Source organism: Centroberyx gerrardi, chromosome 11, assembly GCF_048128805.1.
Source record: "Centroberyx gerrardi isolate f3 chromosome 11, fCenGer3.hap1.cur.20231027, whole genome shotgun sequence".
NCBI lineage: Eukaryota > Metazoa > Chordata > Actinopteri > Beryciformes > Berycidae > Centroberyx > Centroberyx gerrardi.
In genome coordinates this window covers 15,922,405-15,949,157 of record NC_136007.1, presented here as the reverse complement: position 1 = coordinate 15,949,157, position 26,753 = coordinate 15,922,405, and the positions used below count along the sequence as shown (strand labels likewise).

Below are 26,753 nucleotides of genomic sequence, written 5' to 3'. Positions count from 1 at the left end.
AAACCTTACCTGAATATACTCAGTCAGACTGTTGAAAATCTGTTTAGCCACTGTCATAGCTTTGGAGAAATTCTTCTTCCCCGGTTCATCAATGATGTCCTTGCCAGAGTAATACCAGTAGAAATCACTGATAGACTCCTTGATAGAGAAAGTGAGAAGGACACGTCAAATGTATTCAAATTTAATACCACTACAAAAAAGTATTGCAATATTCTTTACACAGATAAATAGTGTTTAAACAATTCTTATGCACTTAATCAGATTAACAGATCAAAATGTTTTACCATTTTTGTTGTCCTTTTGGGCCAATTTGAAATGATTTTACACATATAGTATAAATAGTATTAAATAGTATATATACTGTATATATACTATTTAAATAGTTTTTTGGCATTGTGATCATCTTGAATGAAAGCCAAACTATCATGATGTTCATTTTGAAATAGTCATTAAGTAGTCATTAAATAGCCATTTTGTTTAAACAATGTTGATTTATCTCAGACCGCTCTTATACACTGCAGAATTAGTCTATATTGGAAAAAAAATCCCTTACAGAAATACCAAATGGTAAAAAAATTGTACAGCAAGGTTAGCTGGATATGAACACCAGGTTTTGTGCCAATATGATCCACAGATTGAGATACAGTATGACCTTTTAAAGTTTTCATTTTTGACCTTTATTAATAGCACCCCTGTTAGGCCAAATCATATTGTACAAGGGTGTGGAAGGTGTCGTCCTCACTGTACCTGCAATCGGAGGAGGTAATCTACTGTGCAGATGATGACGTTGATGGTAGTTGTGCTGCCCGTCTGCGTACGCAAGTAGTTCTGAAAATCTGCAGCAAAACAGAAAACCACTTGAACATTCTGGCAACATTTGACTGTCTTAATAATTTCGCAAGGTTAGTTTGTTTATGTTGACTTTTGTTGAAACTTTACTCTCATTCAAGACACGAGTCATTCTCACCGTTATTGTGACCCTCACAGAGCAGCTGCAAGAAACGGAAGAGGTCACACGTGAACTCGTCGTCTGCCATGACTTTCTCACCTAAAGAAAAAAAAAAAATGCAAACGAAAACATCAAAGTAAACCTCAAAATCTGGTTGCATACAATGGTGAACAGGCTTACTGGCAATTATTGAAACAGTGCAGCTCATCTGCCTGTTTGCCTGTGTGTAAGCAGCATAAGAATCCTTATGAATAACAATAATTTCCCAGCTTGTCATCATTTCCCCATGTATTGCAATAACCACCTTGGACTTTGTTTTTACCATCATGGGAAGTATGATGAAATACAACGTGATGAAATAGGAAAAGTAAAGAAAAAGCATACTAACTAATAATGAAATTGACAAAACAAATACTAATGAATGGTGCAATGGTCTGACATACAGTAAAGTGTAAAACTACACAGATATCGTCGGCATCACATGCATACAAATAACACAAAAACAAGTTGTCAATGAAAAATTAACACAAATTAACACATAAAACACAGTCATATTAACAACACGTATAGATCAAACAGACAATAATACTGGACCGTGGTATTGAACACATAGTATGACAATTATAACAGTGCTGTACTGTACACACACAGACACAGAATCATGCAGCACAGACCAAGTGTGCTTCTTTAATGCAGCAGAATTAAATGGCAGAGAGGTTGGGGCATTGTCCAAGAAAAAGCAACATGTTGAAGGGAATCCAGTGCAAATTACAGAGGGGAATATAAAGAGGTTGCTAGAAGTTAATCTGATAGTACTTCATCTGATAGAAGCTGATCATAAGATTCTCAAATGATGAAATTAATCGCTTTTGGTACCAGAGATTAGCATCAAGTTTTCACCAATAGTGTTGTTTGATTAACAGAGAAGACCAGATTCCATTCATCGCCTTTTGGAGCGAGCGAGAAGGGTGAAGAGGAGCGTGAGCTGTGAAAGAGGAAGATGGACAGCGGCAACCAATCCTCTCTTGGTCGAATTTCAGCGTTAAAGAGATAGAAGCCAAGAGGGACAGGGGAGAGAAGGAGGAGGAGGAGAACAGGAAGGACAGATGGACAGAAACATGATTTACCCCGATCTATGTTCGAGTCTGAGGGCCATGAAAGGAGGGACAAGGGAGAGGAGGCAGTGATCGTGGGGAAGGGAGAGAGGATCAGTGTGTTGACAACAGTAGAGGACTAAGAGATGAGGAGGGGGAGATTAACAACATTCCATGGCAAATTCATTCAAATACAATTTAAAATGAACTTCCAGAATTAGATGACAAGAACACAATAGGGAAAACAGTAGGTGAAGCCCAATAGGCCCTTTTCACATTCTGTTTCTGCATTGAGAAACCGGTGCATTACAAATTCCTGTTGCCAGCTATGGCCTTCACTAAATCGCTCCACAACCTGCCCAAAATTTTAATTTGTTATGTATCTAGTGCTAGTAACCATTACAATTTTGTTTTTGTTGGATTGGTTTGTCAATAAGTCGCAAAAAGAAACTTTCCACAGGAAGTTGTAATGCACCGGTTTCTCAGCATGGAAGCTGTTACCATGACGATGTGAAAAGGGCCTATTAGCAGGTGAATCTACTAGACGTAATGGAGAAAAAACAACTTATACAAATATTAAAAATTTGAATTCCTAAACAGTTATCAAAGTGTTAATCATATTTTAGGTTAGGAGATCATTCAATTAAATTCAAGAATTTATACAGTAAATGTCACAAATGAGGAACATTTAGAGGAAGATTAATTGAATTAATAGGAGAAGCTTCTGCTCAGAACGCCTATTAATTCAATCATTTTGATTAATTCGCTTTTGTATGTCGATGATGATGTGGCAAAAAACTTCTCCAAGTCACATAAGCATCACTGGACCAACCATTACTTGATCTGTATTTTTTATTTGGACTATTTTGTCTGGCTATAATATTAGGTTCTGAATAAAGCCGTCTCTCCATTTATCCCTTGTTAGATTAGGGCCATGTAGGCTTAGCACCTGTTGTGTAATAGGAGTGTTCGTGTCATTATTTGTGCTCTTGAGTTGAAAGTTAATGTGCAGTGGTTATTCTAATCATTGCTACTGGTGTCATGTGGTTTGATCCAGAGTGATTTTTGAGTTTCGTTACTGCAAATTATTTCTATAGTCTCTTCAGATTTGCTGTGAATCTATTGTCTACTCTATTGTTGTGCTATACATAGCAAAGCAAGATTAGTCTATGTGCATTTGATTCCTTACTCAGTGTGTCATGCATGTCATGTCATACATACAGTACCATACATATTTCATTGCTGGAGAATGTGTATTGTATTTATTATATTTGCAGATATTGAGGTGGGTAGGGAACCCTGCACAAAGTGTATTCAACAATTAATTCTGCACCTGTGAAATATGCAGATCAAATATGATCTGTATATACTGTAGGCCCTATTATGATAAATGATGCTGATAAGCAGTATGGAGACTTACTGGTGCCCTCCTCTGAAACCATGCCCAGACCCTCTGCCTTGTTCTGCCTCTCAAAGGCATTCAGATCCAGGACACTGCAGAAGACATAACCCATTTTTTTTCAGATGTACAGTCCCCACAGTTCAAATAAATGTCCCTACTTTATTCTATTAATCAGAAGCTGAACATTTTAAGAGTGAAAACTGACCAGCATGTCTGCATCAATGCCTGGACACTCAGGAAGAAGCCTACATCCTTCTTATCCTTCAAGTACTCCAGCATTTTCTGCCAAAAGAAAGTGGGGAAAATCCACAAGTAAGTATTTGCTCTTTTAAAAATAACTTCAAATTTAAAACGACATAATCCAAAGATCTTGCTGTCACAAGACATACCTGTTGAACCTCACTGTTTCCGCCGTTTAGGATAGAGATACCCAACTTGAGGGTAGATGACACCATGGGCCCAGTCTCACCTATATACAGGAAAAGATGATTTCCAGAGGTGGAGAGGATATGTAAGATAATACATTCCACCACAATGCAGGTAGGTTTGTGTGGTAAAAGCTTATACAGAACATAATAAAGAAGAACACCTTTGCAGGCACTGATCATTTGCAGGACCATCTCTGCAGCGCCACGGTTATGAAGTCTGGACTGCTGGTACAGGAGTCTTTGTTTCTCCATTTCTTTTTCCTGCGATGGACACAAATATTAGGACTGTGGCCTGATGTTTTGTTTTCCACACAGCCTGCATTCACGCTCCATTCACTCAAGTCCCTGACTTTGCACTGTCTAACTTCTAATCAACTTACCGATTTTGTTTTTCTTCAAATGGAATACAGCTGTAAATAGGCGCTTTATGCATCTGTACATAAAATGATCTCTAAGCAAATTGGTGATAACGTCTGTCAATTACTGATTTATGAAATAATGTTTGTTCCCTTTCTTTCATGTCCAAATATTCTGACGTAATGCTCACTCTTTCCTCTTTGCTATCCAATGCTGTTTTTTCACAGGCATTTGCATCATGGCTTCTTACTTACTGTCCATCCATTTAAAGTATCTGTCTGTCTGTCTCTTGCACACATTCTCTCATCCCACTTTATTAGTCATGGAGTTGTTACACTACTTCTTCACGTTTGCTGGCTGGAGCAAGCGTTGGACTACAGCAAACAGCCCTGATGGCCTTGTCTTTTGCAGCGGGAGCCACTACAAACGGCCATACAGTTTACCAAAGTGTCTACATTGGTGCTGTTTTGCCTTATTCTGTATCAAAGACATTTCATTGCCATTTCATAGGAGAGTGCCTCTGCTTTAGGAGATGCTTTGACTTATTCATACACAGTAAAATAAGTCAAAACATTCCTTAGGCTCTGAATGACCTTTACTTTAAATCTCGACCTGTGCAAATGTAAAGTAGGTACAGTATAATATTCAACTTACTGGGGATGCAAATATCATTTATAATCAAGGTAAAAAGTAAGGGTTGTCGAATAAATATCACTGATCATCAATTCCTCTGTTCAGCCATATTACAGACCCACTCATAGCATCCCACCCTCCTGACCCTCCCAAAGCTACCCCAAACACCACCCAACCACCCACCCACCCAACCAACCAACCACCCACCACCCACATATGCCTGGCCATGGTCTACCCACTATGTGTGATGCAGTTGGACCTCATACTTACAGCGCAGTAACTGATTATGTAATGAAACCTGGCTCTGAACTATGAACTATGGAATGTATGCAAGTTGTGGATATCTTTGTAGTTTTCATTATATGTGTATGGGTGTTCTACACTGGCTTTCACTGTAGTCTGTCAGTAAGCTAGGTAAGTTGGGAAAGGGACATTGATTAATAGCATTCAGTTAATAAAAATTAAAGTGTTATGAAGGTGAGAGGGGTTATATGGAGAGAGGGAGAGAGAAAGAGAGAAAGAAAATGGAACAGATATATATAGACAGGAAAGAGTGACATCACTGGTCAATAAGTCAGTGTTCAGTTATATTCACGATCAATTCTGTTAGAGATTTAAATAATTTCAGTGGTGTTTGACAACACTTGTACTGTCATTCTCTGGCCTTCTGTCCAGTCTTTTAGCAGGTTCAACTCCAATACATGTCAATTTCATATATCTAAAGGCTTTCATTTCAAAACTTTTTTGGTATGCGTTTTCTTTAATTTCCCTAGTGACAAATCATGTTCACAAGAACAGAGTTGTTTGGATGTAGCACTTAAACTAATAAATGCATGTAAAAAAAGTTCATTTTTCTGAAGTTTCTATGTTCAGTTTTCTCAGCTCCTACACGATTTAGAAAATATGAACACCATAGACAAAGAACCAGAAAACACGTTGCTTTGATTTTGCAATAACTGAACACTGTACAGGAGACATGCACTTCAAAAATGCAACACAGATGGGGCCTCTCCCCTTATGAATTTCCAGGGACAAGACCAACCTTCCACCTTGATCTTTAGCAGGCTCAATGTATAGTGACATTTTTTGTGGAACAGCTCCTTTTTATAGTGACGTGAACATTCAGCCTATAAATGAGTCCAGTGCCTGAGACTCAGAAAGGAGATGTGTGACATGTAGCAAAGGCATTTGCCTGAACAGTGGCAGCTGTTTTGAATATTCCAACTTACTGAGTCTCATGCAAAGTCCACACACAGGTACAGCCAATCAAAGTTAGCCATGACACAGCACAAAAGGCCCTTACTATCCACTCCAATAGTGTGAGCTACATAAAGGAAACTGATTTATTTATTCCTTTAGAATGGAGTTGTTTTCCTGTAATGTATGGTAGTCTACATGATGTGACAGGATAATCTTTGGGCAACCTTTCTTCTTATACATTGATTATTATTATTATTATTATTATTATTGAAGGACCAATCCAGATTTGGGGGATGGCACGCCTTACTGTTGATTAATTACTGTGATACGGCTAAACAGTAATATTAAATGTATTTTAAAGTAGTAAATGGTTTGTATGTTTGTATAGTTTGTAAAGATTGGAGGGAGGAAAAATGACCTGCTTTTGAGTGAGATTGTTGCGAATAGAATAAAATCTGTGTGCATAAAGCAACTGATATAGTAAAAAAAAAAAGAAAAATCTGGATTGGGGCTTTAACAAACAAGTCAACTCAAACAAACTCACAAGTATGAAGCACAACATACGAACAGAAGAGACAGAGCGCAGACAGAACAGACAGGAGCGATGAGACAAAAGAGAGAGACAGAGATGTGGGCGTGGAGTAATGCTCAGTGAATGATGAGGTCACTCAATGCGTTGAGAGCTACCGCTCCACTGTGTTCCCGGTCCCCAGCCCCTGGCCGCCCATTACCAGTTCTGACTGTCGCACCTCAAAGGACATCTCATCCTCAGCACTTTCCACCACCTCCTCTCCCCCTTCTTCCTCCTCACCAATATGGCAACTCTAAAACACACAAACACAGAGAGGAAAGGGGAAAAAGAACATAAGCATTGCAAATTACTGTCACACGCTATTTCAAAACTCGACTGATATCCCGAAATGCATCTCAAAACTAATGAAATGACTCACCTTTGCCATAATATCTGCATATGCCATATAAAGATGATCTGTATCAAGTTTACTGTAACAGGGACAAGAGAAGACAGGTGCAACATGATGAGAAGTGCATTTATTAGTGTTGAAAAATGAAGTGAACTTTTAACTACTGTATGCAGGAGTTGTCTAATACATTTGCGAACTCTGAATACCATGTTGCACTGCATTCATACTACGACATTATAACAGCGAGGGCCTATCTAACCTCTTTTCTGTTAGAGCAGTGCGGCTGAAATGCAGAATGAGCTGGTGAAGGGGGTCTGGCTTGGTTTCCGTCTCCTCCTCCTCGTCTCCTTCCTCTTGCTCCATGGCTTTCTGGGATACAGAGAGAGGGGGATGAAAGAGGGGGATGAGTGACAGCAGCGACAAACCTCCACAGACAAAACGGCGGACACTCACAGACAAGTCATCGATCATCCTGTCTTCAAAGGAGTAACCCTCAGTTTGGATCCAGTTGCGTTTGTATCCCTCAAGGAACATGTTTGAAGCTCTGTGCCTGCAGTGAAAATCATATCACCGTGTTCAAGCAACTGGTAGAGCTATTTCATGAACGTCCCATATGTGTTAATTCCCTTAAGGACAGGTGTGGCTTTCTCACCTTGGAAGGTTGTAGAGTGGCGTCATCCTGAAGCAGGCCACCACAGCCCGGCGTCTCTGCTTGGACAGCAGCTTGTGCCAGACCATCTTCTTGGATTTAAAGGGATGCTCCGTCTACACCAGAGAAGATAGATATTGGCAAAATAGCAAAAACATAGTTCCTATGGAAACTTAACCAGCAGAAATAAAACCTTTTTAACACTTTCAAGTCTTATTTGTGAATTTTCAACTCCAATGTCTGGACCGTATGAGTCAAATATTTTGAACACTGCTGTGCTTAACCATAATGTTGAAAACTGTAGTCAAGATTTGATAGGATTTGATAGTACTGAATCTTACAGTCAAGATATGCTGATTTGGTGATGGTGCTAACTTGGAGTTACACACTCAAAAAACTGTTTATGGGCATTAATTGGTTAGGCAATTGGCTTTATTTAAATGTAACATGTTTCTATTCATACATATATATAACTTATTAGATAAATGTAAATTTAACAGGTTGGACATGTAATGAGAGTCAAATAAATTGGATTAATGAGAAAGATTGTAGTTGGCCACCGGAGACCACCTACTGCGCATGTCAGAAACCTGGGCGGGTGCGAGGGCTGTTTGAAAGATTACAGGCGCCAAACAGGACATTGCCAGCTACGTTTCGGTGAGGACTTCAATGTTTTATTATACGGTATGTCATGAAGAAGTTTGATAAAACTTTCAAATGGCCTCACTGCATTATTTTTGCTGCTAGACCGCTTTGGTAGGCCTACACTTGCTGGCAAAACCGATTCCAATTACTGAGTTGATCACATTCCCATATGTGGCTAGTTAGCTAACGTTACTGTAGCAGTAAGTTAATTGGGTTGTTTTTAGTTTAAATACTTGTAAGTTAGTTAGTTGAAAAACGATTCTCTGAAAATGCCAATGATCTAGGTGACAGGTGGGATTTTCTCGGTCTGTAGTTATTTTCCACATGGCAGACATTGAAGCTAGCTAACGTTAGCTAACTTAAGCAAATGTTAGCTTTAGCCAGCCTAGCTCGTTCGGCAGCTAGCTAGTCAAGTGTCGGGTTTATGTAACATTAACTGCAAGTAACTGAAGGGGGCTACTGCACTGCAGTGACAGAACGATTGTGAATGAACAAAATACTTTATTTAACGTCCTTTTAAAGACATATGTAGGTCTAGTTAATACTTTATGCTGGGTAGCATCATTTTGAATGCATTTGAGTTTCAAAGTTTGAGCTATCTGCCTTTTCCTCCTCCAGATTACGAGCTAACATCCAGTGAGGTGCACTGAGCCATCTACACAGTGAGTACAAAAGCCTTTAGATGTATTTGTAATGTGTGGTTTTTTTTTTCTTTAATTAAAGATTGGTCGTTGCGGCAAAGGCCTTTTTGGGCACTGTATGTGTCTGTAACAGTTGGTATTATTTTGGAGGTGGTTTTGATATAACAGTTCCTAAATCAAGCTGTTCAGGTTGTATTGCAGTTATCATCAAGGAGTGAGAAATAGAACCACCATGGGTCCCGCTCTGTCAAGTGACGCATAGGCTACTATGTGGTGTAGCATTTTGATCGTTTAAGCTTTATTTGACTCTATATTAATAAAGATAGTACAAATATCTTAACGGCTGTTAGAAGTAGACTTATGGTTCAGTTTGCTTCTGTAGACACCTGGTTCAATGTTCAGTGAGTTTTCCACCTACTGTGCACCGCCTTGTTCATTGTTCTGATGGTAGCTAGTTATGTCTTTGCAGATTAATGCTGAGTTCATGCGGATTACTACGGTTCCACTGCAGTCAACGTTCTTTGGGAAACTGGACCAGCAGCCTGATACGCTGATGAAGATCTTCCGCAGCTCTAGAGGAGGAGTTGGAAGAAAAATCCATAACATCTTGGCTGTCTTAGATGAGGTATGTTTCGTCTCGGAAATGCATAAATGGTTTTGTACCCTTTCACACACAAATCACTACTGCTTTCGTTGCTAAGCAATGCAGGACACATACTACATTTGTTTACACGGTTCAGCTGTTAAAGATGGCGGCGACTATAGAAGAAGTTTTGTTTACTTTTTTAATATTATCTTTGTTTGAGACCGCACTAAGGCAATGGCTAAGTCCAGCTGTTGTAGCCTTTACACGTCTAAGAGACAACAACTAAGCCACCAGCAACATCTTGCAGGCAAATCACTTGCATAGTTGTTGTCTGTTAGACAAGTGAAGCCTACAACAGCTGGACTTAGTGACTGCTTATGCATGTCTCCAAGACATGCTAGGTCAAAATGTCTGCAAGACAGACAGTATTAATTTACTGAATAAGAGCTGTTTGCTATAGATTTGTCTGGAAGACGCACTCAAATTTGAAATTGGGGAGGAGTTTGGTGAAACATGGGTCCCGCCAAGTTACATCATGAGATATTGTATATAATGGCTTATGATACAAATATTTGCTCAACTTCAGTGATTTTGTGCTGTGTTCTATGTCTTTAAGGACTGTGACCTGGTGGAGAGAGAGAAGGAGCAGATGGTCCTGGGGATCCTGAAGATGTGGGAGTAGTCATTGAGGGAGTGACGGTGCTCAGCGGCCTTCCAAGTGTTGCCTGCGCCTGTACCAGGCTTCTTGGTTTGATTTATGCTCTGGATCTGAGCTACCCAACCGGTCAGCAATACACTTGAGGTATTTCAAAAACTTTTTTTCAACTTGGATGGACAGAAACGGTCAGACAGAGTCCAAAAACGTACAATAAAGACGTGTCGGTAGACATCACAACTTTTGTCTACCTGAAATGCACTCACACGTGTTCATGTGCAGGCAGTTTACCTTGTTACCCTTGTTGGGTGTTTTAGCTATTGTTAGCCTTTGTCAACTTCTGTTGCTATTGTTTTCTTTGTCAGGGAAATGTAATTATGGGAGGAAATGTTTCTGCATTTATCTTTCAGTCACTCTCAGAATGGCTAGCATTAAAGCATTTATCATTGAAATGTTACAACACCTGACAGGCTGTTTAAAATGTGAGGATAAAAAAAATGTTTAACTGATGGGCAGAATCATGCATTTTTTTAATTTTAGTTTTTTAAGCTTGATGGAACAAGTGCCTAAAGGTGAAGGAGAAAATCAAAATGTCACGCTATCACTTTTAGAATTCACATTTGGTATTCATGTAGTTGTTGGACTCTTAGGCAGCTTAACTGGAGCAATTAAGGGTTGCATGCTTTGCTATTTTCCTATCACAAGCATGCTTCTAAAGGATTCTGCATCATTTTTATAGAACTCTACATTACATTATGTTCTTTTAAAAGTACCTTTTTAACAGGAGCAGATTTGGACTCCTCTTAGTCTCTGTCTCTCCCTCTTTCTCTTTCTATCGCTCTCTCTCTCGCTCTCTTTCTCTGCATTTCTCTCTCTGTTTCTCTCTCTGTCTCTTTATCCTGTTGTTGAAATTTGTCAGTTGCACTTAAAAGATTTGCAATAAACACCTTAAAATGCCATTTGAGTTGTCATTTTATGAACATGATTGTTTTTCGTTTAGGTCATGTAAAAACCTGAAAGAAATGCATCCAGGAAACAATTCATATCAGATCAACATAATATAGATATGTTTGACTTTGGTACAAATCACATTGGATCAACGTAATATATATATGTTTGATTTGAGGGGAAATCACATTGGATCAATGTAGTTTAAATATGTTTGACCTAAACATTTTAATTACATGTAATGAACATGATAGGATACAGTTGGATTAACCTAATTATTTTATGTGGAAATTTGCCACATAATAAAAATACGTTGAACTAATGAGTTATTTTTTTGAGTACAGTTACTGATGTTTCCCTTTTTAGTGTGCCTGCAAAGCAACATACCTCTGTTCTTCCTCACATTTCTTCTACTTACTCTTCTTCCACCCAACTCCACCAACTCTTTGGGACATGTATGCCATTATTTCTCTCTTCAATACTCTTTATACTTTTTAAGATGTTTTGCTTTTTTGATTGATTTCTCTTATCTGTCAAAGCTTTCTAATTTCATCTGTGAAGCTATTTACATACGGTACGCTGGAGATACAGTAAGTGTGTTGAGTGTAAGTGTGGTGCGAGTGTGGTGGCTCACCACTTCAATGTGATAGAGGACAGCAGAAACCTCCTGCACTCTCTTCACAACTTTTACTGGGGCATCAGCGTCCTCAGCCTTCCCTGCCATCTCCTTGTACAGAGCCATCTGCCAGCGCATGGACGGGTTGTCCACCTTTACACAACACGACACAAACAGGGACACAGGGCAAAGCTGTCTGAAAAGTGCAGTAACTGGGGGGCTGATCTGATCAAGTATATTAGCACAAATCTAATTCCAGGGGCAGTAAATACTACGTTATGGGACCAGCAGACAGCTAAAGAAAGACACCACTTACAGAGCCAACCAATTACCTTGCCCTGAAGATGAAGGTTGTTTTGCAGGAACTCTCTCACTTCTTCATCAGTGTCTCTCTGTAAGGTAAACAACCTTTCATCAGTCATCGTCCTCTGGTGTTTGCTTTTGAAATGGTTTGGGAGATCACTAGCTACCAGGTAACACTGATTCTCACACACATTGAGGATTGTATCACAGTATTCCATGTGATACAAATCGGAAAACACTTGTTTACCAGAATCATGCTCATTCAAAGGCAGAAAAAACTACCAAAGAGTATCGGATCTTGGCCAAGTTGATGAGCTCCTGATCGGCGGGAGAGCACATGTTGAGGCCTATGGGGAGCATCTTTTTCAAGGCAGCCACGATAAGTGAAGTCTGAACAGAGTAACGGTCTCCCCGTCTCTTCTTCTTGGTACGCTCCGTATCTGAGCCCCCACCCTGAGAAAAGGATAAGGGACCAAAAGGCATTCACGGCTTCTCATAAAACGCCAGAGCAACAAATGTGCGAGGAACTATACCACAGTTAACACGGCTTTGCATTGAACACATGACAGCCTTGATTCAATGCCAGGCACACTCACTTTCATGGATAGAAGCCCTCATCAATAAAACCATCTTTCCCATAATGGTAAGCATCACTATGACACTACTACAGCACAAATGCAACTGATTCTACAGTAAATGCTACTGTACATCACACACAGTAACACTGGATAAAGAAATACGAGGAAATACCTTTCCTTTTGACTTCTGTATAAAAATGGAGAACAAAACATGAGTTTGGAAAATAAATTTGTCAACATGTTCAACATTTCTCAGATAAGGATTCTCTGCAATTCATGACAAAACTAGATGATCATTTTAACATTATTGTGTTTTTATGTTTATCACACAATTTCCTGTTGAACATCATCCTACCTTTTGGTAAAGGTGGGGCATTACACAATGCTCCACCTCTCTTGATAATGTGATAGCAGCAGATTTGTATATGAAGAAATACCCAGTTACACTTCATTGGGGATCCTAATGAAAGTTTACTGTCACTCTAGAGGTGTAAGTACAAAGGATGTGCCTCAATGTTAATGTCTATCTCCTGTGATTCCCTCCAAATATAAAAAAAATCATTATCTCTCTGAGCTCGGGCTGGTAAGGAGAGGGTGTAGTGGAAATGTGAAGTTGGGAAATGGCTAGCTTTGGGAAAGGGAAGTTGGAAGGAGTGGTTCTTAGCTGTAGGAGAGTAAATCAGTGAAATTGCAGTGATAAAACATGCAATAGAAAACAGATTTCATTCAAGTAGCAACCCACTCAGCATTCAATAGAAAATAAAAATGGTTAACACAACCCGCTGCAGTTCTCTGTACTTGTGAGTGAATTATTGCAACAACAGCAGAACGTCATTAAAGATTAAAATGTTACACGATGTTGCAGAGCAAAACTCCAATAGAATACGCACAACACTATTTATGTTTAGCATCACATGGATGGAAATTAGAATTAGACTAAAGAGCTACACAATTCTAAAATCACACAGCTATAACAGACTGTCTGTGGGATTTGTCCCTGTGCTCCCCTCCCGCACTCCTGTCCCGTTTCTGTGAGGCTACATTGTCTCTGTTATCTGCTCTTCCTGGCATCCTCCATTAGCATGTGTGAGAGCATACAATATATTCATGCACTTTGTAATTTGCATGTGTAGTCCATTTGATGTATGGGTCATATAGTATTAGGATTTCAGCCATGGAAGAGGAGATAGCAAGAGGATCACACAGTAATGGCCGCCTCACCGAACAGGATAGGATGCAAAGCCGCTCTACAGATAGAGAATGTCAAGTAGCTAAATCTAACAGTACTGATAAGGGGGAGTAGTAATTTAGCACTGCGGCAAAATGTGAAGTGTGGTGTGTGTGTATGCATGCATGCATGTTGGTGTATGCATGTGCGTGTAAGTGAAAGATGTGTTTACGGTATGTACGCCAAATAGCAATGTTTCTCAAAGGATGCACTCAAGGGGTGGGGGGCTATCTTTTTGATTATTTCTTTTTGCAGCCCTCTAACCATTCATAGCCTACTCTATATGGTTATTTACACTATGGAATCCTAAGTGAGTTACAGGCACAAATTTTAGATTTCAAAAGGCTTAAAGTGGCATGGACAACCAGGAAAGATTTCACGTAAAATGACTGGAGTTGAGAGACTGAGACAACCATTCTGGAAGAAGGCTGCAGAGCCTCTAAGCTACCTGTTAACAATGGTAACATGGTCAGCCATATATAAATGAATACAACTGAGGGGCAAAACTTGTGTACTGTATTCAGCAACAGCATCCAGCACCACTCAGAGATTATGCATGTTACAGCTATGAAGCACTGGATGCACTCGATATGGTTCGCTGGCCTTCACCAGGTTTGAAGACTGTATTATAGTGTTGTGTACTGTGAAGGCCCCCAGCTTGCCTTGCAGAAACAAAGGCTACATTTTACAAGTAGGGCCTATTCATTAATTGCCTGGAACCAGCCCCCTTCAGGGCGGCTGGTTCCAGGAAAATTCATTACGGCTATATTGGAAATACATATAAGAAGAGGCCAGAATCCTCCTGGCTTTGGCACATATGGAACCCCAGCTATTAGGTTTTAAGTGTTTCTTGGGGTGCCATGGTCAGAACTGGGCAAGCCAATCCCCAAAGCCCCCCATCCGCCCCAAGTTGAATAATTTCAAACAGTATCAGTGCTAGAGATAACTCAAAGCAGGGTCAGCCACTTCTTCAATTCAGTGCCAGTGTGTTATGAAAGACTAGTTTAGAGGAAACAGGGTGCAAAGCATTTCAGGGAAGATTTTAGAAAAGAAGTGTGATTAAACTTATTGGGTAAGTTCAGGGTAATTTTGAGTACATTCTACACTGGGAACCGAATGAATGTTTCCAGGAACCTGAAGTTAAGCACCAGGTCATGTGTTGTTAGCGGGTGTGGGTACCAGGTAGTGTAAATGGGAACTAAACCATGATGTGTCATGGCTTTTCCAGGGAGGAATGAAGAAAGAGCACAGAGAGGAGGACTAACATCATCCCCTAGAGGCAAAAAGCTGCATTACAAAAACTACAGATCAACCAACCTTCAATGAAAAGAAACAAAAGACATAGTAGGAAGACTCCAACCCAACTATGATCAGCTAAGAGCAAACTCAATGACAGGATGATGGCACTGTGCTCTCACTGCCGCCTCGGGCTTGGTGTAAAGCCCAGTGCCATGAGCCCAACTCTACAGCAGAGTACTTTCATCAAGCGCCTCCAGACTCCCCCCCTCACACACTGGCAGGACTGGGGATGGCCCGCAGATAGGGCCGGCCCTATTGTCCAGTGATCCTTTATGAGAATAGTGTAAATGTCTCTCCTTACTGTGTATTCATCGCGTTTTTTGCTTATGTGGAAGGTCACATAAAATCATTTTTAAAAAAGTCGATCTCTATATATAAATCAGTAGATTTTTGTTTGAGACATGATGTGTTGCAATCTAACATTGCGTGTCAGTGTCCATGTATGCAAGCACAGGCTCGTAAATCAGTGTAATGCAATACTGATGACAGTGTAAGTGGATCCAAACTATAACTGTCGCTCCTATGAAGAAAAGTCTGGCAAGGATTTTAATATTCTATTCCTATAAATAAATGTATATTTATAGCAATGACAAATTCTAGAGCGAGTTTTGTTCCACTGATGATGCATTGCAAGGTATTAGCAGCTAAGTGTATACAGCTGCATGTACAGAGAAACTATTTGCCACTGGTACTGGATTTGGTGTGTCATGTCATGTTTCTCTAAGTGGAATGTGCACTTGCCTATGTCTGTGTGTGTTTGTGTGTGCATGTATGCATGTGTACGTGTGTGTGTCTTTGTAAATGTGCTTGAGCGTGTGTGGATCTGATGTGCCAGTGTGTTGGAGAGGTTGATGAAAAGCTCCCCCAAAGTGAGGTGCCATGCGGTCAGCACAGCGGTCGTGCAGGAACAAAGTCTAACCTCTGAGTCCCCGCCCTGGAAACCCAGCAGCAACCCAAAAGAAGAGGACAAGGGACAGCCAGAGAGAGAATATTATTAACACAACTGCTATTGTTCTCAAGCTTACGAATGAAAAAAATATAGACATTTCAAACACTGTACCTGGTAAAGGTGGTGCATAAGTGCCTTTCTGTCTTGGATTGCATTGTTGGATTATAATCAATGGTACAATACTATGAGCTTCATAAAACATTACTAACCATACTAAATCAAGTGTAAAGTTTGTTAAAGTTAGTTCAATTTTGACCATTTAAAACTGGCTGAACATGGTTGGTAAAGTAAGGAAAATTTAAAATCATCACAAATGATTGAGGACACAAAGAAAAGAAACCATTGAACACATAAGAAGTAACACAATATGTCAGTAATATAAAGCCTTTTGATCAGAAGAGGGAAGCTGTCCGATTTGAGATCCGACACTAAGCCAGAGTTACTGCAGCAGTGGCTCTTCAGTGACACAAATCTATACATCCTTCAATTAACTCACCTTGCTCATCTTGCTCTTGCTGTCAGCAGTGAGGAATGACATGTTATTGATCTCATTCATCACCACAAAGTTCTGCTCCTCTCGCTTGAAATTCTGCATAAACATGAGGAAAATAGAGAGTTGAAACATGCAGTGAAGTAGGAGTTGTTACAAATAGCTGTGTTCATACGCCAAATGAGCATACTCACATGAGATTTGGACCAGAATATGAAGACCTCTCCAACCATTCGGAACAGCTCTTCTGCATCTGGGTCTGGGCATGTCAACCACCTCGCCCTGTAGCAGAACAAATCACATTAGGGCTCGCCAAACACAGAACAGAGGTTTGGTTAATGAACAAGGTAAGAAAAGATAAGAGCATACAGTTGCATTGATTTGTCAGTACCACAGTTTAAGTGTGATATGCCAAGCTTCACAGTTCAAAATTCACATCTTCACTTGTGTGTCACTCTACCTGTTGTTGTCCACATAGCGGATGAGGAGAGGGTAGAGGGCATACAAGTCTCTGCAGAGGACAGCGAACTCATCGCGTATGGTGCCGTCCTCCTCATCCCCCTCTGACTTGCCCTCCATGCGCAGATGGTCCTCTTCAGCCACCACCTTTCCTGTGCGCTTCTTCAGCTTCTCCATTGTTGGGATGAAGTGGGACTTGAGCATTTCTGGCTTTGCCCTGCTCACAATAGGCTGTGAAAACACTAGGAGTGAAAACAAATGGTGTCAGATAAGATGTATAAGATATTCACTCAGGTGTACATTATGACACATTAACAGTGTTAAAAGCTGGGTGTCTTGGTGGCTCAGTTGGCTAAAGCACATACCACATGGCATCCTGGGTTTAAATCCGGCCTGGGACCTTTGTCACATGTCATCCCTCTCTATCTTCTAAACTTTCCTGTCTATCTCTACTGTCAACTATCAAAATAAAGGCAAAAAAGCCCCAAAAATAATCTTAAAAGAATAATAGTAGTGTGAAAAGCAGCCCTCACCAGCCAATCTCTTCATCCAGGAGGCCTCATCGATACCCAGGTTGTTGACTACAATCTTCATGATGCTGCCCAGCAGCTGGTTGAGATGCTCTGAAGTGACCTCAGTGCAGACCTGGCCCTCCAGCTCAGGGAAGTTCTCAAGTCCTCTCTCCCACCAGCGGGGCAGGTAGTTACACAGCATGGGCAGAGTGATTTCAATCACATGTGGCATCTCAGTGTAACGGGCCCCTGACTCTGCCAAGTCCCCAATCTCCTTCAGCAGAGAATCCAGCTCAGGAATGTCCGGACATAATTCCTGGACCTCATTGGGAAGGCCCAAGACTGGAAATCAAAAGAGAAAGAGTGAAAGAAGCAAAATTCAGGAACAAGGCTTTTAGACTGAAAACAAATGTGAGGATTGGGTAACACACTCACTGGCTCTCTCCCTGGGTGTCTTTGTGGTGTAGACAGAGAAAGCATTGAACTCATTTAGATGGGGCTCCATGTAGGCTACTGGCATAGCAGCTGCAAGGTGAGCCAGACACTCTCCAAGAGCTGGCCTCTGTCTGAAAATGCAAAAGACAAAGTGCAAAGAATCTCTCACAAGCTACCACTTCTAAATCCCTGTACAGTTTATAATATACACAGACTGAGACTCACCTCTCAACATGTGGATTCTTGACAGTACCTAGCGAGTAGATGCTGCACATAATGCGATAGCATGACATCTGAAGATCATCCACTGTATGCAAGCAACAGAGACAGTGTTAGGAAAAAAATGAGACGGAACAAAATACCACGTGAAATCAGGAATGCCGATGTTATCACTGCACTCACACATGACATCATCTCCAAACTGGTGCTGAGCGATATGGTCAAACAGGGAGGTAAGAACTGGGAGCAGGGCAATGGTGGTGTAGTTAATGTTCTGGGACACGCCTTTCACTTGCTTTAAAGGGAACAGATAGTACAAGATCATTGAGCTGTAAGGTTTAATGTTGAACATACTGTATCAATTGCAACAATTAACAATCAGGGACAGCAGTATATATATTCTATAAAGACTTACCTGATTGCCTTTAGATACTTTGCCTAGTTTGAGGTTCTCTACCATTTTCTCTATATCATCAGCGGCACTCTCAAAGAATGACCGCAGCCCGGCTTTCACAATCTCAGGCCCCGACTTCATCACTGTCCTAATAAAGCAAATCAACAAGAGTATAGTGGAAAACCAGATAAAATAAATAAATTTCATACAAATTCATATTCGTCTTAATGGCATTGTGCATATTGTAAAGAAAAAATAAATAAATACTGAACCTTGCATCCAATGACCGTGCCAGAATGTGAAGACAATTAACAATTGCTGGAGCGTCCGTTCCTGCAAAAATTACATAGTACAGTAACACAACTCTGCTGTGATGAGGTCCTTTTTAGAATTTCGATCACCACATATATGTATCATAGAAAAGAGAGCAAAACGTTAGAAAGATTGTTGTTGAGAAACTTCTTACCAAAAAGAGAAACTCTGTGTCTCACCAGAGCAGACATTTTACAGAAGATACTATAATGAGAGTGGAAATCAAAGAGAAAAGGAAAGGAAAGGAAAGGAAAGGACACGAAAGGAAAGGAAAGGACACGAAAGGAAAGGAAAGGAAAGGAACAGAAATTAAAAAAGTAAAGGAAAAAGAAAAGTTGATCATAAGGGGAAAAAGTAAAATAAGAGAGGAATGTGTGTGTGCGTGTGTATATGTGTGCACGCTTATGTATGTGTAATAAAGAAAGAGCGGGATGATTACCTAGCGATCATCTCCTTCTCCTTGTTAGAGGAATGCCCTCCACTACCCAGAACTTTGGCAGGTGTAGACAAGAAGTAGAGGCAGTGGTTCTTGAAGTACTGGTTGATTAGAGGCAACAGGATCTGAGAGACAGGAGTTATCACAAAGAGTTGAGTCACGGGAATAAGTCTGGGTCTTCAACATTGTGACCACTCCAAACTTTTAGACAACAGCCTCACCTTGGCAAAGAATTTGATTTCCTGCTCATGAGGAGACTTCTCCACTCGCCCACTGCTTACCACAGCCTCTGTAAAAACACATGGCAAAGTATGATAGTATCACAATAACCAAAGACCTACTTTAATTTGCACTGAAACAGTTCTATCAGATGTTACAGTATCCGTTCTCCACCCGGGCCCCACAGTACCAAGGTGAGCGATAAATTCCTGGGCGATTTCCATCCATTTCAACAGCTTCTGCAGGAAACCATACGCAAATCTCTTCTCGATAGATGAGATGTCAGACTCCATATCTTTCAGGCCCCTGAAATGAAAAAGAGTAAGACATTCAAAATTTCCTCACTATATAATCAAATGCTGGGTTCAAGCACAAGCAAAGATGGACCTAAAGAGTGCCTACTCTTTTGCCTTGTTTTACAAATTTCCCAACCCTACAATGTGATTACTACTAGATTTTTTGTAGTAAATTTGTTTTACCATCATCACCCACTGAAATAGAGCAGGATAGCCATAAAAATGGTTAAAACATAAAAAAGGAATCCTGCCAATTGCCAGAAACTATTTTGGGTGCAGGAGTGCATTTTTCAGACAGGCAGGGATTATAGGGATTATGATGCAAAAAAGAAATCACACACTTGTCACGGTTGTAGGCAGCAGTGTCCTATTAGTACATTTTTCTTATTTCTTTTTATCAATTATGCCAGTACAACACCGTTGCCACACTTGCCACAAAGAAGTACCCAATATTTATTTTATTTATTACTAAAAACAGAAACATAAAGCACTATGACGTTATCTATTGATTTAATGAAAATGAAGTCTAATTTGAAAACAGATATTATGTGACTTCCTTAGTTGGCTTGCTATTTTCTAGTTTTTGTTTGTGTTCCTTTGTTGCTCTATAAAGATTTTTGTAAAAAGCACTCTATGAATGACTTTGATTTGATTTGAAATTCCAATCACTTTTATGACTTGAATCTGCTATACAGTGATGTAAGCACATGCATCCAATCCCCCACAGTTGCATCAGTCGATTTTAATTGCTTTCAACCTGATCAGCTTCCATGTAACCTACTCTAATCATGTTTGCATCGTTTGAATTGGCGGGCCGTCTGAGGATACTATCTGCTTGAGCCGCACAATCAAAATATTAAACAGAAATGATGTTACCAGATTAAATATTTAATTTAATTAGTCAAAAACAAATAAAATGTGACTGTTCAATCTATTGCATTATCACCTTGTGACAGCATATCCATTAAGCTGAAGGAATTTGAGCAGCTCATGAGCCTTCTCTCGATCTCGTGCCTTTTCCTTTGCTGTCAGAGTGTCATAGGGCACCAGCAAAGGATGTGTGCCGCCTCCTACACAAAATAAAAACACAATCAAAACTCTTAAAAGACTTAATAAAAAGTAGGCAAAAGGCAAATTTCACATGTTCTACATAGTAAAAATAATCTCTCACCTTTTGACTGCAGCTCCAACTTCTTCTTCCGCCCCCAGGTGTTGTGGTAATTTTCTGCCAGCTGCTCTGCCATAGACTGGGAACAGACACAAACTATGAACACTGATCAAATAAAAAGATTATTGTACAGAAGGTTCAAACATTTACTGTCATACCTGCAGGTCTCTTGAGAGAGCCATGTGTGAGATTTCAATGGGCTGGGGGCTGTAACCGTGGCTTGGGTCATAAGTTGCCTAAAACACACAGAGTTATCATCATATACAGTAACTAACACTTTTGTCATAACGATAATTCACAACTATCATTCATCCTACAGCTATACCTGTGCAGTCTGGGAGATCTTTCGAGACGCTGCCTTCTTCTTCTCTGACTCTTCTTCTTCTCTGGCTTTATCCATGGTCCACTCCCATGCCAGCATGGCTTTGACGGATTCTTTGATGGGCCAACGGTAGATCTCTTTGTCCTGCCAGGAGAAAAGTCAATAAGATCAGAGGCTGAGACAGATGAACTTAAGGTATAGAAACGATGAGCACACAGCAAGACTGTGAGCTTACCTTCTCTGAGAAAGTTTTGTAAGGTCTGAGCATGGGATGAGTTTTTGCATTTTCATCCAGCACCTCACCGTATGACCAGTTGTTCTGAATCTGAAACATGACACACAAATACATATATGGATTACTGGTGTCATTCATGCCAACAAGTGCATTAGCTTCCTCCTTCCTTGTGATAATTCTCTATCTATTCTCTATCCATTTTAAAACGCAAAAGTTGATACACTAACTATTGTGACTACATATACACTGAAATTTATTAACCTATCTTTCATTCACTTAATGCTAGATTGCTTAATGTTTAATGCTATATCTCATAGGACAATAAAATGTTAAAAATCAATTAATTAAAAGCAGTGATTCCATTACTATTTATTTAAGGCTTTTCAAACATCTGAGCACTCTTTCAAGGATAATTTTTGCCTTTTCAAGGACACATGATATGTGATCATCATGCAACCTTTTATTTCTTGCTTTAAAAATACATTTCTTACAGTACATGGCCTTGACATGTCACTACAGCATAATGAAAAAACAAAAGCCCTACCTTTTCAAAAGCCCACTTGTCATGTGTATATTCAGCGTATTTGTTGATAAAGGGATCCAGCCTCTCAGGGATGATAGTGCTGCGGATGGAAAGAATCAATGGACATTTAGCTCCAACCATGTAACACACATATGACTGTCGACGAAAATCCACATTTCAGTCAAACCTCTGTGACATTAAGCTCTCACTTTGTGGTCTCAACCGGTTTAGGATCAAAGTTTCCTTCTGCATCTACTGAGGCCTTTTTCTCTGTTTTGGAGGAGTAGCTGGCGTCCACATAGTCAGGAGGAATGGCTCCGGCGATGGAGCAGATGCACGGCATAGCAATTTTGAAAATCTCAGCGTCAAATTTCTGAAATCACAATAAGCAACTATTACAATATGCCCAGACACCATCTCACGTGAAAAGCATTTTCTTATTGCAAGTAAAGTTCACCTTGTGTGCCAGCGACTCAAAGATCCCCCAGAACAGCTTGCGGGTCAGGTGCAGCTCCTCCTCTGACGAGACGCCGAAGTTGGCCCAGCCATTAGGCAGGCAGTAGTATTTCCAACAGCGCTCATAGTGATTGGTCAAAAGCTGCAGGACGCAAAATAATTAAAATCATGTAGTCAACTAATGACAAACTTATATCAGACCATTTTGATGCCGTTGTCTCAATGAAAGGGCAGTTTTGTTTTGAACAAGTCGTCATACCTTCAGTGGCATTTTGGCATACTCATTGAGAATGGGCACATCAAACACGAGCCGTCTCAGCAGGTGCTGGAGCATGGATGGACGTAGATGTCTGAGAAATGAAGACGAATGAAAACACGTCAACTATCAAATCCAACTGGTGGCATTAAATGCTATGAAAAGTTATGAAGTCATGAAGTCAAACTCACTTGCACAAAGCCATGAGGCACTCTTCAATGATGTCTCTCTGGGCCTTTGTGAAGGCTCGTCCGCGAGACAGACGGTAGATCGTATGCAGCATGGAGTCGATCATTATGGCTCGGTGGTCGCTGCCAGCAAAGAGGGGGGCGCACTTGGTGATGAGCGGCAACACAGCAGAACACAGGTAGCGATTCAGAGCAAGGGCCATCTCTGTGGTACTGAAAGCAACCTGTTGGAAAGAGAGAAATTCTGAAGGTGAATTTAACGTAGTAACAGGATTATTACTAGCCATGTTTACAATCCATGGAGAACTGCAGCGTGTATACACCACAAACAAATGAGAAACTGCTCCAGGCTCACCGTGTCCAGAGAGGCAGCGGCCCTCATGTCAGGCAGGAAGCCCACCTCCAGCACATGGAGCAGGAAGTCCTGGTTGTCAATACCGTACACTCTGTCCAGGAACAGCACCATGGGGGCCTTGTGATCTGGCACAAAACTGGCCGACATCTTTGGTTCTATGATGCTGTTGTCTAGGCATCACATAAGGAAAACATAAAGAAATATTCAGAATAATACAGGAAAAGCTACAAATGAGTGTTAAGAGGAACTTGAACAGAAATAGATGCACTCTATCAGATACACTAGACTCCACTTGTGCTCAGCTGTGAAAGCAGTTCCCCAGTGCTTATTTTCAAATTGTTTTGTATAATGATGTAAGTTAAAGGATGAGCTGGCCATGAAACATGTAACACAATTTATTCACTTTCTGCAAGAGCATAAACACTGACACAACATAATTTTCATGAACCTGTTTTCACAGTATCCTAGGTTTTTCACTTTTCCACTTTAAATCCACTTAACTGTCTGAGTCCGATGCCGTTTGTGTTTACCTTTTCCAAAAGAAGGAATCTGAACAGGAAGGCTGATGACTCCCACCAGATCCTCAATAGGAACCAGAGACCTCAGGATGGCCCTGATCCTCAGAGCCTCACCCTTACCAGCCTGGATCAACTGTAGGAGAGAAAAGATCAATTCCTCTATAAAAAAAAAAATTTCTACCAGATTTCCTATTCCTATTTCCTATTCCTTTCCTAACCGCTTTGATAAGTGGCGAGAGGAAACACAGTATAGCAGCTGTTAAGCAACTTACGTGCATCTCTGGAGCGCAGCGTCCCAGCAAGTCAATCAGAGCAGAGTAGAAGGACATGATGGCATTTCCCAGGTGCACCCTGCTCTCCTCATGCTGCTCTTCTCCTCCAAACCTACAAAAGGAAAAGACACTGACTCTAAAACGTTCTGCTGCAGAAACAATGGCAGAGACTGAGAACACCTTCAAACCGAAGCTCTTACATGGGGAAGCGTCTGTCTTTCTTAACACTGGGGCCATCCCTTGCAGGGTCCTCTGATATTTTGATGGCCTCCTCTATGGCGGCCAGCAGACCGTTACCCCCCTCCCCTCTCAGTGCCGGGCCGAAGCACTCAGGCCTACGAATGAGGAGACGCACCACCACGTTGGCGTTCTCCTCTACGCTCTCTCCTACAGGGCGGCAAAGAACAAAACAAAACTTATTAATGAGGGAAGAAAACACAAAGAATATAGACATGAGGATTAAATATTCCATTGACTAGTGAATACAGGCCAGACCATTGACGAATACAGCAAAACGGAGGAAGTCTAGGTATTTCTCTCCACCACAGGGGTTCCAGCCGATGTCAGGGTATCCTTTAGCCAGGAGCATTGGACAGCTTTGAAGTCCACATCCAGCCAAATACTTCACCACCTGGAGAGACATCAGTGAACACATGAGTAGTGAACAATTAGAGAGAACCTACACTACCAGTCAAAAGTTTGGAGACATGCATTTTTCTTTGTTGTTACTATTTTTCGCATTTTAGAATAAAGTAAAGACATCAAAACTGTGAAATAACACAAATGGAATCATGCAGTGACCAAAAAAGTGTTAAACATATCAAAACTATTTTATATTTTAGATTCTTTAAAGTAGCCACCCTTTGCCTTGATTGAAAGGCAAAGGCTTTGGAAAGAAATTCATACGTAGGCATCAACTGGCTTTAAGATAATGAAAAACATAGTACATTCAATCAGGTGTGTCTAAACATTTGACTGGTAGAGTACTTGTACATGTTGGTTGTGTTTTACCATCTCTAGGTCCTGCTCTTGCAGAGCCAATGCCAACTCATTGTTGTCGATACAAGAGGCTGCAGCCACATCCAGGGGGGTGGAGCCCCGCACTCCTGAAAAAATTGCACGTAATGTCCAGTTTAACCACACACATTGTCCTCAAACAAATCAACAAGAAAAAATACTGGAGCTGAATGAAAACCCTCACCAAGGCCAATGCCGCTGTTCTGCAGAAGGTAGCTGAGGTGGTCAAACATAGAGCGTTGATTCTGACGACTGATGCGACAGAAATAGCACAGAAAACGGCAACAGTTTGTCACCATCCGAGGGAATCTGATCTCCTGCAAGTGGAACAACACGTTATATTTGTAAAGTCAAGTAACATCTAAAACTAGATGGCACTCAGTAGAGCGCACACCTCCGCCAACACTATGCAATTGTCAATATATGCCAGTTCCACATGTCGGATTTCCACCAAAAGTTAATAATTTCTTCCATGCCACATTACCAACATCAGGAGATGCACAACATTTTCATGACTGGACTTGAAACAGGACATGAGATCTGCCTGTTCAAATTCTAGCCACTTCTAAGCATTTTTAAGCATTATCACAACACCACATGACCAATCAGCTCTATATTTGTTCAGTGGCCATTAGGGCTGCCCTTCTACCACTGGACCAAGTTTTGGAAAAATTGGCAGGGCTGGGTCTAAACCAGAAATCAGCTCTCCAGTGCCCCCATGTTGTTGGATTGGGCCAATAATGGAGGGTTTGCCTCTTCTTCTGTCTGCTGATAGGCCACAATGGTGGCCTAGTTTCAAGGTGTTGCGTGAATCAATTTGGAAGTTATGTGTCTTTTTATGAGAAGCCACGCCCACTGCCACGCCCCCTGTGGCCAATTGGTGTGAAGTTAAATATTTTTTTCCACAAACTTTCATGCAAAACCGTTCATAACTTTTGGAGTTATCCTGCTAACAGACAAACAAACAAATGGAACGGGGCTTGTAACACGGTAACATAAATCTAGTAACATAAAGCACAGTCTCTCTGTACACTGAACATACATACAGTAGGGTGAATTAAGTAGTGTACCTTTGAGTCCCCACCGCCCAGTACATTGACCATGACCTCCATGACAGTTTCGTGCATGCCCAGGGCTCGCATCAGGTTGGGGTGCTGGTAGAACACTTTGTTACTCATGATGTTCCTAACAAAGACAAAAGTTAAGTTGACGTATAGTTTCTATGACACGCAATTATTCACTCGTTGGATTCAAGGGACGATATTCAGAGTAAAATCAATCTGATACCTACCCAATGCTCTGAATCATAAGCCTCTCCTCCTCTGGGCCCATCTGGACGATAAGCAGTGAGCGGATCTGGCCCAAGCACTCCAGCAGGTCCATGGTGTCCTGAATGGACACTGCGTTGATGGTGTAGGCCTTGGGCAGGGCCCGGATGAGCTCGCCCAGCCCATCATACTGCCTGTGCAGCAGGCTGAACATCATACGCACGAGCTCCGGGTTCTGGATGAACGACTCCTGGGCCCAGTGGATCATAGTGTGGGAAATCAGCTCCTGCAAGGTCCCTGGTAGACAGAGCGTATCATTA

At 40.9% G+C, this 26,753-nt stretch overlaps 1 protein-coding gene across 1 annotated transcript in view; it reads right to left on the bottom strand.

Annotated features, from left to right (window-relative positions):
* The window catches only part of LOC139910734 (ryanodine receptor 1-like), a 61,428-nt gene that overhangs the window by 13,802 nt on the left and 20,873 nt on the right, over positions 1 to 26,753 (bottom strand). Inside the window, exons 42-90 of the mRNA XM_071898129.2 lie at positions 26,457 to 26,730; positions 26,236 to 26,350; positions 25,350 to 25,482; positions 25,160 to 25,254; positions 24,644 to 24,779; positions 24,349 to 24,535; positions 24,149 to 24,260; positions 23,889 to 24,009; positions 23,359 to 23,528; positions 23,007 to 23,227; positions 22,819 to 22,909; positions 22,561 to 22,701; positions 22,313 to 22,476; positions 22,125 to 22,203; positions 21,581 to 21,670; positions 21,349 to 21,489; positions 21,182 to 21,259; positions 21,027 to 21,102; positions 20,802 to 20,925; positions 19,750 to 19,865; positions 19,562 to 19,629; positions 19,344 to 19,465; positions 19,059 to 19,108; positions 18,865 to 18,925; positions 18,614 to 18,740; positions 18,382 to 18,493; positions 18,205 to 18,286; positions 17,980 to 18,110; positions 17,566 to 17,886; positions 17,034 to 17,274; positions 16,768 to 16,855; positions 16,580 to 16,672; positions 16,054 to 16,068; positions 12,312 to 12,482; positions 12,059 to 12,118; positions 11,745 to 11,879; positions 7,639 to 7,751; positions 7,440 to 7,536; positions 7,246 to 7,355; positions 7,014 to 7,065; positions 6,813 to 6,887; positions 4,035 to 4,134; positions 3,835 to 3,914; positions 3,651 to 3,727; positions 3,464 to 3,537; positions 2,906 to 2,932; positions 968 to 1,048; positions 748 to 836; positions 10 to 138 (exon numbers count right to left, since the gene is read on the bottom strand). Of these exons, the coding sequence (XP_071754230.1) occupies positions 10 to 138; positions 748 to 836; positions 968 to 1,048; positions 2,906 to 2,932; positions 3,464 to 3,537; positions 3,651 to 3,727; positions 3,835 to 3,914; positions 4,035 to 4,134; positions 6,813 to 6,887; positions 7,014 to 7,065; positions 7,246 to 7,355; positions 7,440 to 7,536; positions 7,639 to 7,751; positions 11,745 to 11,879; positions 12,059 to 12,118; positions 12,312 to 12,482; positions 16,054 to 16,068; positions 16,580 to 16,672; positions 16,768 to 16,855; positions 17,034 to 17,274; positions 17,566 to 17,886; positions 17,980 to 18,110; positions 18,205 to 18,286; positions 18,382 to 18,493; positions 18,614 to 18,740; positions 18,865 to 18,925; positions 19,059 to 19,108; positions 19,344 to 19,465; positions 19,562 to 19,629; positions 19,750 to 19,865; positions 20,802 to 20,925; positions 21,027 to 21,102; positions 21,182 to 21,259; positions 21,349 to 21,489; positions 21,581 to 21,670; positions 22,125 to 22,203; positions 22,313 to 22,476; positions 22,561 to 22,701; positions 22,819 to 22,909; positions 23,007 to 23,227; positions 23,359 to 23,528; positions 23,889 to 24,009; positions 24,149 to 24,260; positions 24,349 to 24,535; positions 24,644 to 24,779; positions 25,160 to 25,254; positions 25,350 to 25,482; positions 26,236 to 26,350; positions 26,457 to 26,730 (5,645 nt within the window). The remainder of the gene's footprint in view (positions 1 to 9; positions 139 to 747; positions 837 to 967; positions 1,049 to 2,905; positions 2,933 to 3,463; positions 3,538 to 3,650; positions 3,728 to 3,834; positions 3,915 to 4,034; positions 4,135 to 6,812; positions 6,888 to 7,013; positions 7,066 to 7,245; positions 7,356 to 7,439; positions 7,537 to 7,638; positions 7,752 to 11,744; positions 11,880 to 12,058; positions 12,119 to 12,311; positions 12,483 to 16,053; positions 16,069 to 16,579; positions 16,673 to 16,767; positions 16,856 to 17,033; positions 17,275 to 17,565; positions 17,887 to 17,979; positions 18,111 to 18,204; positions 18,287 to 18,381; positions 18,494 to 18,613; positions 18,741 to 18,864; positions 18,926 to 19,058; positions 19,109 to 19,343; positions 19,466 to 19,561; positions 19,630 to 19,749; positions 19,866 to 20,801; positions 20,926 to 21,026; positions 21,103 to 21,181; positions 21,260 to 21,348; positions 21,490 to 21,580; positions 21,671 to 22,124; positions 22,204 to 22,312; positions 22,477 to 22,560; positions 22,702 to 22,818; positions 22,910 to 23,006; positions 23,228 to 23,358; positions 23,529 to 23,888; positions 24,010 to 24,148; positions 24,261 to 24,348; positions 24,536 to 24,643; positions 24,780 to 25,159; positions 25,255 to 25,349; positions 25,483 to 26,235; positions 26,351 to 26,456; positions 26,731 to 26,753) is intronic.